Below are 21,335 nucleotides of genomic sequence, written 5' to 3' on the forward strand. Positions count from 1 at the left end.
TTGAAAACATGTCGACGACATTAACCGGAGATTAACTGTATGGATCTGTGATTAGGACTACTCAAAAGTCGTTATATTTCGGAATGGAATTCGTCTAAGATGTTTCTCTACTGATGAAAACATGTCAGCAACTTGTCGCATACATATCACAAACATATTGAAAACATGTCGACGACATTAACAGGAGAACGATAGGTTGTATGATGCGCTGGTCAGGAGTATCACTATATTCTATGTCGTTTACTTGTGGATAACGTGTCTGTGATGTTTGTGAGGTTCCGACGTGTGCTTATGACATGTCATGAACATGTAAAGATGTATACTGTCATGTGAACGCGTCTGAGTGTGTAAAGGGAATAATAATAATAATAATAATAATAATAATAATAATAATAATAATATAATAATAATAATAAAATAATAAGGCGCCTGGAAAAGCAAATCATGGTGATGAGATCTGACTTGAGTAAACTGAAAGAAATGGCAGAAAAAAGAAAAAAGCTAAGAAGCAAGAAAACAAGGGAGTAACTCAACGAGAAATACAAAGTACAAGAGAGGGGACTAAACAACACAATAGAAGATGTAAAACAGAGGCTTAAGGCCAAAGCACACAAGATCCAACGGTACATGAACAGGAATAAGGGATACCAACAGAACAAACTATTCGGAACCAACCAGAAAAGACTATACAGCCAACTAAGAGGGGGAAGACAACCACCCAGAAATTCCTGAAGCCGAACCAAGTAGAGACTCTGGGAAAACATATGGAGCAATCCGGTATCACACAACAAACATGCAACATGGCTCCAGGAAGTCAAGGAAGAAGAAACAGGGAGAATAAAACAAAGATTCACAGACATCACGACAGACACAGTCAGACACCAACTAAAGAAAATGCCAAACTGGAAAACCCCAGGTCCCGATGAAGTCCATGGATACTGGCTCAAAAACTTCAAGGCCCTACACCCACGAATAGCAGAACAACTCCAGCATTGTATCTCAAATCACCAAGCACCCAAATGGATGACCACAGGAAGAACATCCTTAGTACAAAAAGACAAGAGTAAGGGAAATATAGCCAGTAACTACAGGCCTATCACCTGCCTACCAATAATGTGGAAGTTACTAACAGGTATCATCAGTGAAGGCTATACAACTACCTAGAGGAGACAAACACCATCCCCTACCAACAGAAAGGCTGCAGAAGGAAGTGTAGGGGCACAAAAGACCAGCTCCTGATAGACAAAATGGTAATGAAGAACAGTAGGAGAAGGAAAAACCAACCTAAGCATGGCATGGATAGACTATAAGAAAGCCTTCGACATGATACCACACACATGGCTAATAGAATGCCTGAAAATATATGGGGCAGAGGAAAATACCATCAGCTTCCTCAAAAATACAATGCGCAACTGGAATACAATACTTACAAGCTCTGGAATAAGACTAGCAGAGGTTAATATCAGGAGAGGGATCTTCCAGGGCGACTCACTGTCACCACTACTCTTCGTAGTAGCCATGATTCCCATGACAAAAGTACTACAGATGATGGATGCCGGGTACCAACTCAAGAAAGGAGGCAACAAAATCAACCATCTGATGTTCATGGACGACATCAAGCTGTATGGTAAGAGCATCAAGGAAATAGATACCCTAATCCAGACTGTAAGGATTGTATCTGGGGACATCAGAATGGAGTTTGGAATAGAAAATGCGCCTTAGTCAACATACAAAAAGGCAAAGTAACGAGAACTGAAGGGATAAAGCTACCAGATGGGAGCAACATCAAACACATAGATGAGACAGGATACAAATACCTTGGGAATAATGGAAGGAGGAGATATAAAACACCAAGAGATGAAGGACACGATCAGGAAAGAATATATGCAGAGACTCAAGGCGATACTCAAGTCAAAACTCAACGCCGGAATATGATAAAAGCCATAAACACATTGGCAGTGCCAGAATCAGATACAGCGCAGGAATAGTGGAATGGACGAAGGCAGAACTCCGCAGCATAGATCAGAAAACCAGTAAACAAATGACAATACACAAAGCACTACACCCAAGAGCAAATACGGACAGACTATACATAACACGAAAGGAAGGAGGGAGAGGACTACTAAGTATAGAGGACTGCGTCAACATTGAAAACAGAGCACTGGGGCAATATCTGAAAACCAGTGAAGACGAGTGGCTAAAGAGTGCATGGGAAGAAGGACTAATAAAAGTAGACGAAGACCCACAAATATACAGAGACAGGAGAAAGACGAAAGAACAGAGGACTGGCACAACAAACCAATGCACGGACAATACATGAGACAGACTAAAGAACTAGCCAGCGATGACAATTGGCAATGGCTACAGAGGGGAGAGCTAAAGAAGGAAACTGAAGGAATGACTAAACAGCGGCACAAGATCAGGCCCTAAGAACCAGATATGTTCAAAGTACGATAGACGGAAATAACATCTCTCCCATATGTAGGAAGTGCAATATGAAAAATGAAACCATAAACCACATAGCAAGTGAATGCCCGGCACTTGCACAGAACCAGTACAAAAAGAGGCATGATTCAGTGGCAAAAGCCCTCCACTGGAGCCTGTGCAAGAAAACATCAGCTACCTTTGCAGTAATAAGTGGTACGAGCACCAACCTGAGGGAGTGTAGAAAAAACGATCAGGCAAAGATCCTCTGGGACTATGGTATCAGAACGGATAGGGTGATACGTGCAAATAGACCAGACGTGACGTTGATTGACAAAGTCAAGAAGAAAGTATCACTCATTGATGTCGCAATACCATGGGACACCAGAGTTGAAGAGAAAGAGAGGGAAAAAATGGATAAGTATCAAGATCTGAAAATAGAAATAAGAAGGATATGGGATATACCAGTGGAAATCGTACCCATAATCATAGGAGCACTAGGCACGATCCCAAGATCCCTGAAAAGGAATCTAGAAAAACTAGAGGCTGAAGTAGCTCCAGGACTCATGCAGAAGAGTGTGATCCTAGAAACGGCACACATAGTAAGAAAAGTGATGGACTCCTAAGGGAGGCAGGATGCAACCCGGAACCCACACTATAAATACCACCCAGTCGAATTGGAGGACTGTGATAGAGCAAAAAAAAAAAAAAAAAAAAAAAATAATAATAATAATAATAATAAATCTTTAATGCGGATTTTTTCACCATTTTCGTGACTCATGCAATTATGTGATTTTCATGAATAACATTAGTCATAATAAATTAGTAATAATAGTAATGATAACACAAGGAAATGACTCACAGTGGGGTATGCCATTTCCCCCTCATCTCCTTTACCCATAAATCTCTCGAGAAAATGATGCATGACCCACTTGAAATCCACCCAGCGCCCTCCAATACAATAACCATCTTTATAAGGGGGGTGGGGGAGTGACGTCAACGGCGCCCTCCAATACAATAACCATCTTTATAAGGGGGAGGCGGAGTGACGTCACGCTCTCATATCATCATCAGAACACCTGATGATGATGATTTTCATTTGACAATGGTGACTATGATGATATTGACGATGATGATGATTTGATGATGAGGGTTATGGTGATGATAATGTCTATGATGATGATGATTATGATGATAATGACGATAATGATGATGACGATGATATGATAATGATGATAATAATGATTATCTGGAAGATGTCTAGAAACAATTATTCAATGTGGAAAATTGTGGTTTATGTATTAACACTGATCGTTATACATTGCAAATCTGACTGCATAATGGAAAAATATTTCTTGTTTAAAGGATAATGATAATGATAATCATGGTTATCTTAAGGAGAAAAAAAAAAAGATTCATAAATCTAACCGAGTAATTAAAAATATAAGTTTAAAAAAAACATTTGGTCAGCATCGAAGGTTGGGTATTTTTTTTTATCAAGGGAAATTATAAAAAAAGAAAGAAAGAAAAAAACAACTTGGGACTTCCCATCCGGGTCCTGGTTGAGAACACTAAAGCATTAACACGGTGAAATACGTTTTGTTAACTCCTTCTTTACCGGGTGGGTGAGCAGAATGTAACATTGCGTTTGCTGCCGAACTGAATCTCTCGGTAGTGACTCAAGTTTGGATGGGGTGCCGATCGTAAAAATATTTGCCAAAATACACTAATCAAGACAGGCTAATGAAATTATCAGGTATTATTAGCACTATAATAACGCATATTCTGTTAGTTTTATCATCCTACAGGGAAAATAAAGTGATTTTATGAATAAAAAGTGAAACTCAGTGTCCCTTGTACAAGGGACACTGGTGGTCGGTGAGAAAACTACGGTCTTGAATAGAAATTCGGTCTTACAGAATGTTGGTATATCGCACCTGGAACATGCACATAAGTATTATCAAAAATAGAACCGTAAATAAGCACGTAATAACAAAAAAAAGAGCAAAAACTAAGCGAAAGCCCCGCCAATAAATATGGAAATCGCAAATTTTATAGTATATCTTTCAAAAATTGGTCGATGTCATTTTCTACGTTTTCTAAGATTAGTTTCATCACAGAAAACAACTTTAGGGGCATCAGGGGTATCTAAACTAATTTTTCAAGTTTCTTGTCCTCAGAAAAATCGCTTTTTCTCTGGTTTGGTTTTTTTTTTATATATAATAAAGTTACTATAAGGCTTTATTTTCTACCTTCATTTATCTGGTGTTCATATCTTTATTTGTAAAATGTAATGTGAATAAATAAATAAATACAGTAAATGATGATACAACTGGTTTTTTACTTGGGTAGAAGTTATTACATGTTTACGCTTGTCTGGTTTTTGTGTATTTTTTGTTGAGACGCAGTTCATCTGTCACCTACACACTACTATAAGCAATAATAATATTTTTTTGGTTCATCATACGTCTGGCATCGTGTCATACTGTTTATTTTGCTCCAAACTCTTCAAACCGAAATTACAGAATGATTGGAAGTCCCTATCTGAAAAGAGGAGTTTTGGTGGTACTACGCATACCACCTTTATGCACCCGGTGCGGTGTAGTAGACTTGAATGGTGGTACCCACCTACCTCCAAAACAAACTTTCGGTAATGAAGAGGTTAACGGGGCTGATTGTTCTACGAAACACTGGATGTAAGTTGATCATCAAGTGAACTTCCAGCAATATCTTGGAGCTAATTTTGATAACACACACACACACACACACACCACATATAATCTATATATCTAATATATATATATATGTATATATATATATATAATTTAAAGCCTATTTCATGGCTCCAATTGTCATAACCTTCAGGGTTTTAACAAGGTATATATATATATATATATATATATATATATATATATATATATATATATATATATATATATATATATACTCAAAGCCTTTCTTCAATTGGAGGGATGCTCCAAATTGTAATAACCTTCAGATTTTAAAAAGATATGTATATATATATATATATATATATATATATATATATATATATATATATATATATATATATACATATATATAATTTAATGCCTCCCTTCAAGTAGAGGGATGGTTCTAAATTGTAATAACCTTCAGAGTTTTAACAAGCCTTTAAGGATGTAACCGCTTGCCCTGTGGCCTCCTCTACCATGATTACTACACTCAACCAGAGTCGTGTAACTACCAGGTACATAATCTAGTTAAGATAAACAAAGGTGCGATTTGTTCTACGAAATTGGGCCAAAACTCACCCTCCCTCGGCCGGTGCTCCAACCAGGCTCTTCTCGAGCATCGTTGGAATAATTTTCAAACAATATTAACTAAAACAGTCATGAATGAAACGACTGCGTGGGTAAATAAACTGTAGTAACTGGCGTCCTAACTGACAGTCCAGAGTAAAAAAAAAATTAATATTGTTTCTTTCTTCTCGTGTCTTTTCGTTTATTGCCTATAACAGGAAATCCATGTTAGCAGCTGATAATTATTTCTCTCGCATCAAAAGTCTCTCTCTCTCTCTCTCTCTCTCTCTCTCTCTCTCTCTCTCTCTCTCTCTCTCTCTTTTCCGAGAATTCTTCGCATGACTGGCCATTGCGTCATTCGTTATCAGAGCCTTCGCAGTTCACATTCATGTGTTACTTCCTGAAGCAGAGGCTAAAATGAATGCTGAATAATGCATGATGAAGGATCTACGAATGAAATTGTGGAAGGTATAGTGGGAGAATTGATTCGCATCTTCTGATTGTAAATTGCGACTGCTGAACATCTGGTCCGAAGCGTCTCAATCAGTGTACGTACTATAATAATAATAATGATAATATATATATATATATATATATATATATAATATATATATATATATATATATATATATATATATGTGTGTGTGTGTGTGTGTGTGTGTATGTGTGTGTGTGTGTGTGTGTGTATATATATATATATATATATATATATATATATATATATATATATATATATACCATTGGATGCGTCATTTTTTCTTTTCTTGTCATAACAGTCTTTATTAAAAATATATCAACCCAAAAATTATGACTAACTTATATTTCATCAACTGCTGAAAAACTTTTGAAAAGTCGAAGGTCAGTCATGAATTTGTCATTTTTTCATGAACCCTTTATCTCTTTCAGCTGGGAGATGCCGCCAATGGCCGAAAAGGACCCCAAAGTCTTCGTGTTAGCCAACGACTTCCAAATGCCCAGGTCGTACCTGGTCTACCAGGCCTTCAACCCGAATTTCACCGGACAGTATAAGTGCATCCTGAACTTCCGGTCGAAGCCAATTGCTTCCACAACATTCAATATCAGCGTAGACGAAGACAAGGTATCTACCAAGAACTGCATCTCTAACACGCCTTGATTTCTTCCGTTAATTAAAAGGATGAACCAGAAGAGTTTCATCTAAACCTGGTTTGGATGCAGGTGGATTATTGCAACTTGACACATAGGCCACACCCTTTTAGTGGCATAGTTGCCAAGCCTTTCCAGAATGAATAATTAAGACCATTATGTTTTTCCAAGGATGACATTATCTCACGATCTGGTGGATATGGCTTGCATCCCGACGAGAAATCTAAACAATGTAAGATATTTTTCCGTTCATAATTGCTTTACATCATATTAATGATTTGACTGTTTTCTGTTATTGAGTGAATTGATGGAAAGATAGTTTTATCATTGAACTTTTAGAGAAACGATAATATTTTCTGATTGCAGAGTACGCATATTAATCTATTGATTTTTTACTCAATATGCATACACATAAATATATATCGTGTATATATATATATATATATATATATATATATATATATATATATATATATATATAGTATATACATACATACATATATATACCCTCTTCCATTTGCCATAAAAGCTCTCGAAACCTATGTAGACGTCTGTATCTGATTATAGAAATAATACCCTTTTGTAAGCAGACATATCAATGACATACCTGACTTCCAGGAAAATCATTTACACTGAAGATTTTTTTTATATAGAACGATGCCGGATAGCTGTAGCTTTAAGCATACTTTTAATTTATCTACTTAATTTATATTGAATCCTGTTTCTGTGATGTTTTGTACATATAATAAATATTGTAAGAGTTTTGTTAGAACTTAGGCTCTCATTTCAACCCTAAGATATTATAATATACTTAGAGGATATCTTATACCTAAAGGTTTGCGTTTTCCAGGTAAGCGTAAAGTTCTCTCTCTCTCTCTCTCTATCTTCATTTATTGTCAGTTTCTATCTTCTCATGTCTATATTTGTTTATAGCTGATAACATGAGATTCATGCTAGCAGTTGATAATCTCACATCAAATTCTCTCTCTCTCTCTCTCTCTCTCTCTCTCTCTTCATTTATTGTCAGTTTCTATCTTCTCATGTCTATATTTGTTTATAGCTGATAACATGAGATTCATGTTGGCAGTTGATAATCTCACATCAAATCTCTCTCTCTCTCTCTCTCTCTCTCTCTCTCCATTTATTCTCAGTTTCTATCTTCTCATGTCTATATTTGTTTATAGCTGATAACAGGAGATTCATGTTGGCAGTTAATAATCTCACATCAAATCTCTCTCTCTCTCTCTCTCTCTCTCTCTCTCTCTCTCTCTCTCTCATCAAATCTTATTGGAAAAACGAGTCCAAAATCCGCTGACAGAATTATTTCACAATTTATGAAGCTTAATCACATATTTGAGATCCGACGAATCCTCATACTTATAAGGAAACCGATAGCGAAGAATTAAAATAAGGAGGATTCGAGTTAAACAAGATATGGCAATAAAACGGAATGTCTGAAAGATAATAAAAAAAATGAAGTAATACCTTAGAATTACAAGGATTTTCCATTTACAGCAGAAAAATATCTCAGTGTCAACGGGCGGTTGCTATGGAAACTTTTTTTTTTATACAAAATCCGAAGAATTTATTGGTAAATTACATTCCGTAACGAAGGTGAAACAGACTCAATGGAAATGCTGATGATAAGGATTGAGCAAATGAAATGGGAACGAAATCACAATGTCACCTGCAGTGGGGGAAGCGTGTGGTTAATATAATCTACACCAAAAAAGGAGGCTATAAAAGCACTGGTCAATATGAAAGCTAGCGATTCTGATGCGACAGAGGTAGCCCGCTTAGGAAGGTATAGTGCCATCAGTACACCTTACGCGATGCAATGTAGGTATTACTTAACGATCTTTACAGTTACCCCTCGGCCCTTAGCTGCAACTCCTTTCATTCCTTTCACTGTACCTCCGTTCATATTCTATTTCTAACATCTTGCTTTCTACCCTCTTCCAACAATTTTATTGCCTGTTACACCTTTTCAGTCATTTTACTGTCAATTTCCGTTTCAGCGCTGAATGACCTCCTAAATTCTATATTCAAGTTCCAGTTCCAGTTCCACAGAAGTATCCTAAGACCCTGGAACTAAGAGACCTTTTGCAACAGAATTAGCCACAGAGCTTGGAACTAAAAGACCTTTTGCAACAGAATTAGCCACAGAGCTTGGAACTAAAAGACCTTTTGCAACAGAATTAGCCACAGAGCTTGGAGTTAAAGATCTTTTGCAAAAGAATTAGCCACAAAGCTTAACAACTAAAAGAACTTTTGCACCAGAATTAGCCACAGGGCTTGGAACTAAAGACCTTTTGCAACAGAATTAGCCACAGAGCTTGGAACTAAAGACCTTTTGCAACAGAATTAGCCACAGGGCTTGAAACTAAAGACCTTTTGCAACAGAATTAGCCACAGAGCTTGGAACTAAAGACCTTTTCCAACAGAATTAGCCACAGGGCTTGGAACTAAAGACCTTTTGCAACAGAATTAGCCACAGGGCTTGGAACTAAAATTTCCCTTTGGCAACCAGAATTAGCCACAGAGCTTGGAACTAAAGACCTTTTGCACCAGAATTAGACCACAGAGCTTGGAACATGACGACCTTTTGCAACAGAATTAGCCACAGAGCTTGAAATTAAAGACCTTTTGCAACAGAATTAGCCACAGAGCTTGGAACTAAAGACCTTATTGCAACAGAATTAGCCACAGAGCTTGGAACTAAAGACCTTTTACAACAGAATTAGCCATAGAGCTTGAGACTAAAGACCTTTTGTAACAGAATTAGCCACAGACCTTGGAACTAAAAGACCTTTTGCAACAGAATTAGCCACAGAGCTTGGAACTAAAGACCTTTTGCAACAGAATTAGCCACAGAGCTTGGAACTATATGACCTTTTGCAACAGAATTAGCCACAGAGCTTGGAACTAAAAGACCTTTTGCAACAGAATTAGCCACAGAGCTTGGAACTAAAAGACCTTTTGCAACAGAATTAGCCATAAAGCTTGGAACTAAAGACCTTTTGCAACAGAATTAGCCACAGCGTTGGAACTATATGACCTTTTGCAACAGAATAGCCACAGAGCTTGGAACTAAAAAGACCTTTTTGCTTTTGCAGAATTAGCCACAGATTGCTTGGAAACTAAAGACCTTTGCAACAGAATTAGCCACAGGGCTTGAAACTAAAGACCTTTTGCAACAGAATTAGCCACAGAGCTTGGAACTAAATACTTTTTTGGAACAGAATTAGCCACAGAGCTTGGAACTAAAGACCTTTTGTAACAGAATTAGCCACAGAGCTTGAAATTAAAGACCTTTTGCAACAGAATTAGCCACAGAGCTTGGAACTAAAAGACCTTTTGCAACAGAATTAGCCACAGAGCTTGGAACTAAAGACCTTTTGCAACAGAATTAGCCACAGAGCTTGGAACTAAAGACCTTTTTGCAACAGAATTAGCCACAGAGCTTGGAACTAAAGACCTTTTGCAACAGAATTAGCCACAGAGCATGAAACTAAAGACCTTTTGCAACAGAATTAGCCACAGAGCTTGGAACTATATGACCTTTTGCAACAGAATTAGCCACAGAGCTTGGAACTAAAAGACCTTTTGCAACAGAATTAGCCACAGAGCTTGGAACTAAAAGACCTTTTGCAACAGAATTAGCCACAGAGCTTGAAACTAAAGACCTTTTGCAACAGAATTAGCCACAAAGCTTGGAACTAAAAGACCTTTTGCAACAGAATTAGCCATAAAGCTTGGAACTAAAGACCTTTTGCAACAGAATTAGCCACAGAGCATGAAACTAAAGACCTTTTGCAACAGAATTAGCCACAGAGCTTGGAACTATAAGACCTTTTGCAACAGAATTAGCCACAGAGCTTGGAACTAAAAGACCTTTTGTAACAGAATTAGCCACAGAGCTTGAAACTAAATACTTTTTACAACAGAATTAGCCACAGAGCTTGGAAATAAAGACCTTATGGAAAAGAATTAGCCACAGAACTTGGAACTAAAGACCTTTTGCAACAGAATTAGCCACAGAGCTTGGAACTATATGAGCTTTTGCAACAGAATTAGCCACATAGCTTGGAACTAAAGACCTTTTGCAACAGAATTAGCAATAAAGCTTGGAACTAAATACTTTTTGCAACAGAATTAGCCACAGAGCTTGGAACTATATGACCTTTTGCAACAGAATTAGCCACATAGCTTGGAACTAAAGACCTTTTGAAACAGAATTAGCCACAGAGCTTGGAACTAAAGACCTTTTGCAACAGAATTAGCCACAGAGCTTGGAACTAAAGACCTTTTGCAACAGAATTAGCCACAGAGCTTGGAACTAAAAGACCTTTTGTAACAGAATTAGCCACAGAGCTTGGAACTAGACCTTTTGCAACAGATTAGCCACAGGGCTTGGAACTAAAGACCTTTTTGCAACAGAATTTAGCCACAATAGCTTGGAACTAAAAGACCTTTTGCAACATTATTAAGAAGCTTGGAAACGAATACTTTTGCAACAGAATTATCCAATAAAGCTTGGAAATAAATACTTTTTGCAACAGCATTAGCCCACAGAGCTTGGAACTATATGAAACCCTTTTGCAACAGAATTAACCACCTACTTTGGAACTAAAGACCTTTTGAAACAGAAGTAGCCACAGACCTTGGAACTAAAGAACCTTTTGAAAGAATTAGCCAACAGAGCTTGGAATGAAAGACCTTTTTGCAACAGAATAGCCACAGAGCTTGGTAAACCTTATATGAGCTTTGCAACAGAATTAGCCACCCGAGCTTTTGGAACTAAAGACCTTTTGCAACAGAAATTAGCAATAAAGCCTTGGAAACTAAATACCTTTTTGGTGCCATTTTTTTTTTTCAGCCATTAGCCACAGAGCTTGGAACTATATGACCTTTTGCAACCAGAATTTTAGCATAAAGCTTGGAACTAAAGAACCTTTTGAAACAGAATTATCCACATAGTTGGAACTAAAGACCTTTTTGGCAACAGACTAGCCACAAGAGCTTGGAAACTAAAGACATTTGCAACAGAATTAGCCACATTTTAGCTTGGAACTAAAAGACCTTTGGAAAACAGAATTAGCCATATAGCTTGGAACTAAAGACTTTTGGCAAGAGAATTAGCCAACAGAGCTTGGAAAACTAAAGACCCTTTTGCAAACAGAATTAGCCAACATAGCTGGACTTAAAAGGGACCCTTTTGCAACAGGGAATTAGCAATTACAAGGCTTTGAAACTAAATACTTTTGCAACCAGAATTAGCAACAGAGCTTTGGAACTAATATGGACCTTTTGCAACAGAATTAAGCCAATAGCTTGGAACTAAAGACCTTTTGAAACAGAATTAGCCACAGAGCTGGAATCTAAAGACCTTTTGCAACAGAATTAGCCACAGAGCTTGGAACTTACGTCCTTTTTGCAAAAGAAATTAGCCACAGAGAGCTGGGAAACTAAAAGACCTTTTGATTTTTTTTTGTTTACCAACAGAATTAGCCACAGAGCTTGGATCTAAGAGACCTTTTGCTACAGAATTAGCCATAAAGCTTGGAACTAAAGACCTTTTGCAACAGAATTAGCCACAGGGCGTGCGAACTAAAGACCTGTTGCAACAGAATAGCCACAGAGCTTGTAACTAAAAACCTTTTGCAACAGAATTAGCCACATAGCTTGGAACTAAAGAACCTTTTGAAACAGAATTAGCACAATAGCTTGGAACTAAAAGACCTTTTGCAACAGAATTAGCCACAAGAGCTTGGAACTTACGTCCTTTTGCAACAGAATTAGCCACAGAGAGCTTGGAACTAAAAGACCTTTTGCAACAGAATTAGCCACAGAGCTTGGATCTAAGAGACCTTTGTTTTTGCTACAGAATTAAGCCCCAGAGCTTTGAAATAAAAAGACCTTTGCAACAGAATTTTTCGCAAACAAAGAATTAGCCTCAGAACTTGGAAATAAAAGACCTTTTGCAACTAAAAGACCTTTTGCAACAGAATTAGACATAGAGCTTGGAACTAAAAGACCTTTTGCACCAGAATTAGCCACAGAGCTTGGAACTAAAAGACCTTTTGCTACAGAATTAGCCACAGAGCTTGGATTAAAGACCTTTTGCAAAATAATTTACCACAGAGCTTGGAACTAAAAGACCTTTTGCAGCAGAATTAGCCACAGAGCTTGGAACTAAAGACCTTTTGTGACAGAATTAACCATAGAGCTTGAAAATTAAAGTCCTTATGCAACAGAAGTAACCATAGAGCTTCGAACTAAAAGACCATTTGCAACAAAATTAGCCACAGATCTTTTGCAAAACAGAAAATTAAGCCAACTCAGAGCTTTTAGAAGCTAAAGATCCTTTTTAACAACAGAAATTGCCATATGAGCGTTGGAAGCTAAAGATCTTTTGCAAACAGAATTTAGCCACAGAGTTTTTATGAGCCTAAATAGATCTTTTACTAACAAGTATATTTAAGCCATAAAGCGGGCTATATGATCTTTTACAACAGAATTAGCCATAGAGCTTGGAGCTAAAGATCTTTTGCAACAGAATTAGCCACAGAGTTTTGAGCTAAAGATCTTTTACAACAGAATTAGCCATAAAGCTTGGAGCTAAAGATCTTTTTCAACAGAATTAGCCATAGAGCTTGGAGCTAAAGTCCTTTTGCTACAGAATTAAATATAGAGGTTGGAACAAGATCTTTTGCAGCAGAATTAGCCATAGAGTTTGGAGCTAAAATCCTTTGCACGGAATTAGCCATAAACATGGAACTAAAGATCTTTTGCAAGAGAATCTAGCCATATAGCTATGACCTAAAACCCTCTTACCTCAGAATCAGCCACAGTGCTTGGAACTAAAGACTTTTTGCATCAGAATGAGCCATAGAGTTTGGAGCTAAAGACCTTTGTAACAGAATTAGCCATAGACCCTGGAACTAAATTCCTTTTGCAACTGAATCAAGACCCTCTTACCTCAGAATTAGCCACAGAACTTAGAACTGAAGACCTTTTGCATGGGAATTAGCCATAGAGCTTGGTGCTAAAGACCTTTGCATCAGAATTAGCCATAGAGCCTGATGTTAAAGACATTTTGCAACAGAATTAGCCATAGAGTTTGGAACTAAAGATCTTATGCCTCAGAATTAGCCATAGGGCTTGGAGCTAGAGACCTTTTCCAACAGAATTAGACACTAATCTTATAACTAACAGCTAGCCGATTAACTTAACAATCCTGGCGCCACAGAGCTAGCTGAATGGCGAACGAATAACCGAATAACGACCTGATAATCCTGGTGCCACAAAACTAGGACGTAGAGCTTACAACTAATGACTCTAGTGACACAGAACTTTTGTTGTTGTAGTTTTGAGGTCCAGCATGCCTTGATTCTTTGTTTGTGTGGTGTCTTTACTGTGCATAGAACCTGGTTATTCAGCGACGGGACCAACGGCTTTACGTGACTTCCGAACCACGTCGAGAGTGAACTTCTATCACCAGAGATGCACATCTCTCACGCCTCAATGGAATGCCCGAGAATCGATCTCGCGGCCACCAAGGTGGAAGGCCAAAACCATACCGACCACGCCACTGATGCGCTCCAGCAGGCCTTGCGCCAGCCCAAGCTACTAAGCACGAACATCTACAGAACTTGTCAGTGAGATTAGAATGAAGGAATGGTGCTGAAAATTGCTTAAAACTAACCAATCTGGTGACACAGAACTTCTCGTTCTACTTGGGTTAAGCAGGGCTCTTGCCAGCACAGGGTTCTGGAAGTGCGGACATCTCGCAACCATCTCCTGGCACTAAAAAGAGCTTAAGAACTAACGAATCTGGTTCGAAAGAACTGAGAACTATCGACTAGACCTTACAACTCAGGTTAAGCGAAACTGAATCACTTCATAAAAATCAGTCTTTCCTCGAGTCTCATCCGCTGGCGATCCTTAGGGCTAAAATGGCAAGAAAGACTTTTAAGGTTAAAAAGAAAATATCAGATCACATCATACGAATCAAATAACTTTGAACCTATGTCATAAAATGAAATGGCGTTCATGTCATCTGGGTGGAATGGCTCAGAAAACCTATTTCTGGCTAAGATCACCTGCTTTAGTTAATGATCTATTTTGACGGCAAAGGGGAGAAAAATGGCCGAGATATCTAGACGTTATCTACGATACCTACATTATTGCGTAAAGTACATCTGTCTTGTAATGCAGGAAATTCGTAGTACGGTTCATGATATAATTTCATTTGTTGACATCTTCCCCCGTCCATTTTTCCAGACGTAGAATTCTGGAAACACTCCAGGTATCTGTATCTGCAATCCAATTCTCATCACCTAAATTAGACGGAAATTCGATAATGATTACTATCCCAATGCCATTAAGATATTGAACCAAATACATATGCCGAGAACTTCTTTCACATTCCGGAAGTCTGCCTCACTTATCCACCTGTCTTCCAGTAATTGGTCACCTTCCTTGTTTTGTTCCAGCTTGCCCCGGAGGGACGCAGGCATCGGCCATGTCCCAATTTTGTGATGAGGCCTTCTAATGACATTGACATACCGATGGCAAGGAGTGGTGTATTAATCCGCATTCTTTGATAACTGGTTGCTTTCTGGTCGATTGAAAGACAGATCTTAACTGAAGTGAATTTCTGTTGAAAAACCCTTGAGCAAAAAGATTTTTTTATAACGTATCTATTTTTTTATGGAAGAGAGAGAGAGAGAGAGAGAGAAGAGAGACTTTGCTTAGAATGCCAGAGTGCATACATGGTACATTTAATTTGTACCAGCAAATTTACCATAGATTTAAGAATCTTTCTTGAGGCACTTAAATTTATTCACAACCATTACAAGAAACTTCCTTTAGGGATTGGTGTGCTGAGGTTACTCAAACTTCCATGCAAGACCATAAATAAAAACAATGTTGAGAGAGAGAGAGAGAGAGAGAGAGAGAGAGAGAGAGAGAGAGAGAGAGAGAGAGAGAAGGTGCATTACCAAGTGCTTCTGAATATGTGCAGTAAAGCACTTAATTATTAGATGTCTTTGTTACATTCACAGGTGCAAGGAAGAACAGTTTGTTTCACCTGGGTTCGGCTTCATGGCTTTCACTTTTATAGTTAGTTAAACAAGGACGTGAATATGCTATCTTAAATAGCTCATGATTCTGTATAATGTGTCTACTGCGAGCGTTGTAGAAAGGAAGGTGGAGGGAAAGAGAGGGGTGGCGGGGGGGGGGGGGGGGGGGGGGGGGGGGAGTGGGGGGGGGGGGGGGGGGGGGGGGGAGTGAGGTGGACGCGCAGTTTGAGCTTCAGGAAAATGACCTTGGCTAACTTACATTCTCTCTGTCTCTCTCTTTTAGATGTAAGTCACCTGTTTGTTCAATTACCACCCCGAGGCGAATGTCTTTCCTTGAAAAGATTATTGTTTGAGGATACTCCATCAATCTGAGGTAACAAAAACCTTTTGGGCAATGACAAGAGGAGTGACATGCTAGGTATTCTCTCTCTCTCTCTCTCTCATTCTCTCTCTCTCTCTGGAGTCCTGCAGACTACAAAGAATCAGTTCACCTGACGTAACCTGAGTCTGCGTGCAAGAATCTGCTGCCGCCTGCGGCCATCGCTTCTTAGGAAGAAATTAGCGAGGTGTGCCTTAACGCCCATTTAGGCAGAAGAAGAAGTGGAAGAAGATGAAGGTAAACAGAAAGATGTCTCGACTGTCGGCTCGAGTAAGAGGTCCATACGGCCGCTTATTCCATTCCCTTCGGAAATGGCACGAGTTGACATTAGGCCTATAAACCAAACCTATCTTAACAGAATATAAAAATACAAGAATTCCATTTTGAAGAAATGTTGTGGCTCTTGCGCTTCGATTATCGAAGCAAACGAACTCAAGAGAGTTCCAAAGGGAAATCAGCCTGCAGAGAGAGATAGGATAAAGGGAAAGGTGATAAACAAAGAATTATGGGAAACATAAGATAAGACCGACACAACTGAAATTCAAAAGACGTCAACAAAGAAAAAGCATATATATATATATATATATATATATATATTATATATATATACATATATATATATATATATATATATATATATATATAAATATATATATATATATATATATATATATAACAGAAGACGTGGTATTATTCCCGACATTATTATTCCTTAAAATAAAACAAGGGCACAACCGAGCTTTCGGGAATACATTGCTTTTCCCATCATCAGGGTCACATCTATAAAATGATACAGAAAAGAGAAACGGTAAACTATACTGATTGACTATATCTAAAAACATTACAATACTTTAAAATACGTGACACAAAGTAAAAAAGGGAACATAAAATACACAACATAAAGTAAAAAAGGAATATAAAAACTAAGTTAACTGCAAATCATAAAATAGCAATGACAAGTTAAGAGAGATTACGTAAAACGCAGAAATATACTGAGAGCGAAAAATAAAAACATGAATATTCAGAGTAAAAAAAATAAAATAATGATACTGTAGTACAAGATATTGGAAAACCTACTGTTCATGTCGTAGTTAAATGACAACTGGGCGAGTTAGAAAACTGCGAATGAAATGGGCAGAAGTGGTCTGGGTAAAAGAGAGAGAGAGAGGAGGGAGAAAAAAAAATAAACAAACAAACAAGCAAATTATGCGACGAACAAAGGAACAGAGGTGGTTTGGTTATTGAGTGTTGGAGATTGTCGTTTAATACGGAGGGATTCTAAAAAGGGAAGTGAATGTCAGTTTTTTGTTTGTCCAAGTATTTCAAAATCGCTGTACTGTATGTGATGGTGACAGGATATGGCATGAAGTCTAATTGCACTATTTTCTTTTTTGCTTAAAGGTAAGCCTGTACGATGGCTAACACCCCTATGAGAGTCGATGCGTACCTTAAGTAAGCGTTTGGAACATCCCACATAAGTCCCTAAATTACATTTTTGGCAATTAAACTTATAAACAGTGCAGGTACGCATCAACTCCGGGAGGGTGTCTTTAAAGTGAAACAGTATTCCAATTGTAAGCGGGTTATTAAAATAAATCTGAACTCAACATAAGGGTATAGATGGTTCAAGAGTGACAATAATTATTAGTGATTGGTAGTGGAACATACACTATCTTCTTGGGAACGGTGCAGACTACAGTTTTTGGATTAAATATATTGTTTAAAAATTCTTTAAGGATTTTATTGAATATGTTCAGGGAATAGCAAATATTCTTAAAATAAGTCTCTAAAAACCTAACTTCCAGGTGAAAGTTATTCCAGTTGGAGCAAAGGGAAAAGGCTCGATGAATGAGAGTTTTACATGAATTAACCTTGAAAGCAAGGGGTGTTAGCCATCGTACAGGCTTTTACCTTTAAGCAAAAAAGAAAATAGTGCAATTAGACTTCATGCCATATCCTGTCACCATCACATACAGTACAGCGATTTTGAAATACTTGGACAAACAAAAAACAAGCCATTCACTTCCCTCTTTAGAGTCCCTCCATATTAAACAACAATCTCCAACACTCAATAACCAAACCACCTCTGTTCCTTTGTTCGTCGCATATTTTGCTTGTTTGTTTGTTTATTTTTTCTCCCTCCTTCTCTCTCTCTCTCGTTTACCCACACCACTTCTGCCCATTTCATTCGCAGTTTTCTAACTCGCCCAGTTGTCATTTAACTACGACATGAACAGTAGGTTTTCCAATATCTTGTACTACAGTATCATTATTTTATTTTTTTTTACTCTGAATATTCATGTTTTTATTTTTTGCTCTCAGTATATTTCTGCGTTTTACGTAATCTCTCTTAACTTGTCATTGCTATTTTATGATTTGCAGTTAACTTACTATTTATATTCCTTTTTTACTTTATGTTGTGTATTTTATGTTCCCTTTTTTACTTTGTGTCACGTATTTTTAAGTATTGTAATGTTTTTTAGATATAGTCAGTCAGTATAGTTTTACCGTTTCTCTTTTTTGTATCATTTTATAGATGTGACCCTGATGATGGGTGGGAAAAGCAATGTATTCCCGAAAGCTCGGTTGTGCCCTTGTTTTATTTTAAGGAAATAATAATGTCTGGAATAATACCACGTCTTCTGGCTATCCTGTTCCTCCTTAAATTGAAGTTTTCTAGAAACGACAACATACCCAGTTATATATATATATATATATATATATATATATATATATATATATATATATATATATATATACATATATATATATCAGCAATAGAAGAGTTCAGTGGAAACTCGGAGCAAATCACCATTATTCGTCAACACTGAAGAATATGACCATCCTATAAATGAAGCTCGGAGTGGTTTTGTGTCTCTATTTACCCTAAAAGATAAAACCCTCTCTTTGTGATAATGAAAGGTTTGTTTGTTGAATTGCTATGTTTTTAGACTTTTTTCTCTCTTTGAGTATTTTTCTATATTTTAAGATTTTGCTGCGGGTTTAGGTTTTATCTCTTGTAATTGTGTAATTCTATTTTATTTTGCTTTGTTTAATTTTAATGTAACTTATATTACTTCATTGATTGTAAGTTTAAATATTCCATTATAGATTGCCCGATGACGGAGGAAAAGTAACTCTCCGAAAACTAGTCGCAAATGAAGATGCCCTTCATTTAGCCCTGATTTTAAATATCTATTATATATATATGTATATATATATATATATATATATTATATATATATATATATATATAAAATATATATAAATATAAATATATATATATATATATATATATTATTATAGTATATATATATATATATATGTATATACTATTAACTCATCACATACACAATTGTTCTGTGCAATAGTACAATTACTAAAAGGACCTAATTAAAACTGGATGGTACTAGCAGGGTTATTTCTTGGATACTTGATAATGAGGAATGGCTGTCGTTGATAGCTTGTAACTTTTTTGAATAGATAACTCCGCTAGGTGCCATCCAGTTTTAATGAGGTCCTTCTAGTATATATATATATATATATATATATATATATATACATATATATATATATATATATATATATATATATATATATATATATATATATATATATCCACTGCTCACTTTTTAACCAGTTACCTATGTAATTGTGGCTATAATAATTATATATAAAAAGAATTTATACACGTAATATATATATATATATATATATATAATATATAATATATATATATATACATGTGTATACATATTATATATATTACATACATATCACACATAGCCACAGGTGAAAAATGTGGATATGTGTGATAAACGAATCACGTACTAAAGTGATTATAATCATACATACATACATACATACATAAATACATATATGTATATATATATAATATATATATATATATATATATATATATATAATATATATATATATATATTATCGAAATATCAAGGAAACAAATAGCCAATGATATGGACTTTCCTTGGACCCGAAGAAAATTATAATGTCTGATGAATGTATCTATACCCTGGCCAGGATTCGAACCTACGCCTTTGGTTAAAATCCTTGTTAGGGCAGATTCACTTAAGTTATTTCCCCTGTGAGTATAAGAGGCACTTTGATGTTAATATTCATGTGCAAAATAGTCACGTGTGATAAAATGTGTGTATGTATGTATGTATGTATGTATGTATGTGCGTGTGTGTGTGTATGTGCATATATATATATATAACCATATTATCAATCACAGTGCTTGAATGAATGTTTGGTACCACTGTCCAGACCGTGGTTGGTACCTAGGTTTTAAGATTAACTTTCTATGAATCTGCTGTCAGTAATTTGGGTTTATTTTTACATGTATGGCTCTCAATACGTGCCTAGACTTTGATATCTGTTTAACGATAGGTATTGAAGCAGATTATAACTTAGAAACATCTTCTATGCATAACTACCAAATAATTTGTGATCGCTTTTCTTAAAGCAACGGAGTTTTCTAATATAGATGAGTTTCTGTTATAATACGGCAATTCTCGTTTTCTGAGATGCCTTTAGTGTTGTAGAAAAGAAAACTTGTTTCTTTAGGCTAACTAAACTAAATGTCGAACGGTGCACCTAGCTGACTGTGAGGCTCAGCAGAAATTTATTAAAAAAGATATATGAATAAATATAGATAAATTATTCATAATTATTGAATAAACTAACAGCTAAGCAAACCATTTGGATGGTAAACAATAAAAGCTCTTATAAGTTCCTTTAAAGGATCATTGTAATTTTGAAGGGAAAGTCTCTTCTCTTTCTTTTAAACTTCAGTCGAAAACCATTGTGGGCAGAGTTAACAAAACGTAAACCCAAAAGGAATCCAAGGGGAAATCAGCCTGCAGTTAGAGACAAGGCATAGGAGAGTTGGATAAATAAATAAGTATGAGGGGACACAAAATAAAATCGATACAAGTGACATTCAGGAGACACCAGTAGGAATGAAATTGCCCATCGCTTAAATATTTGGTCATCAAAATATTTCACTAGTGCACTCGG

General features: G+C 36.6%; 1 protein-coding gene across 1 annotated transcript in view; it reads left to right on the forward strand.

Moving 5' to 3' along the window:
- The window catches only part of LOC135202328 (uncharacterized), a 16,267-nt gene extending 8,665 nt beyond the window's left edge, over positions 1-7,602 (forward strand). Inside the window, exon 3 of the mRNA XM_064231677.1 lies at positions 6,612-7,602. Within this exon, the coding sequence (XP_064087747.1) occupies positions 6,612-6,840 (229 nt within the window). The 3' untranslated portion in view covers positions 6,841-7,602. The remainder of the gene's footprint in view (positions 1-6,611) is intronic.
- The last annotated feature ends 13,733 nt before the right edge of the window (positions 7,603-21,335 follow it).

Source organism: Macrobrachium nipponense, chromosome 30 (assembly GCF_015104395.2).
Source record: "Macrobrachium nipponense isolate FS-2020 chromosome 30, ASM1510439v2, whole genome shotgun sequence".
Classification (NCBI taxonomy): Eukaryota; Metazoa; Arthropoda; class Malacostraca; order Decapoda; family Palaemonidae; genus Macrobrachium; species Macrobrachium nipponense.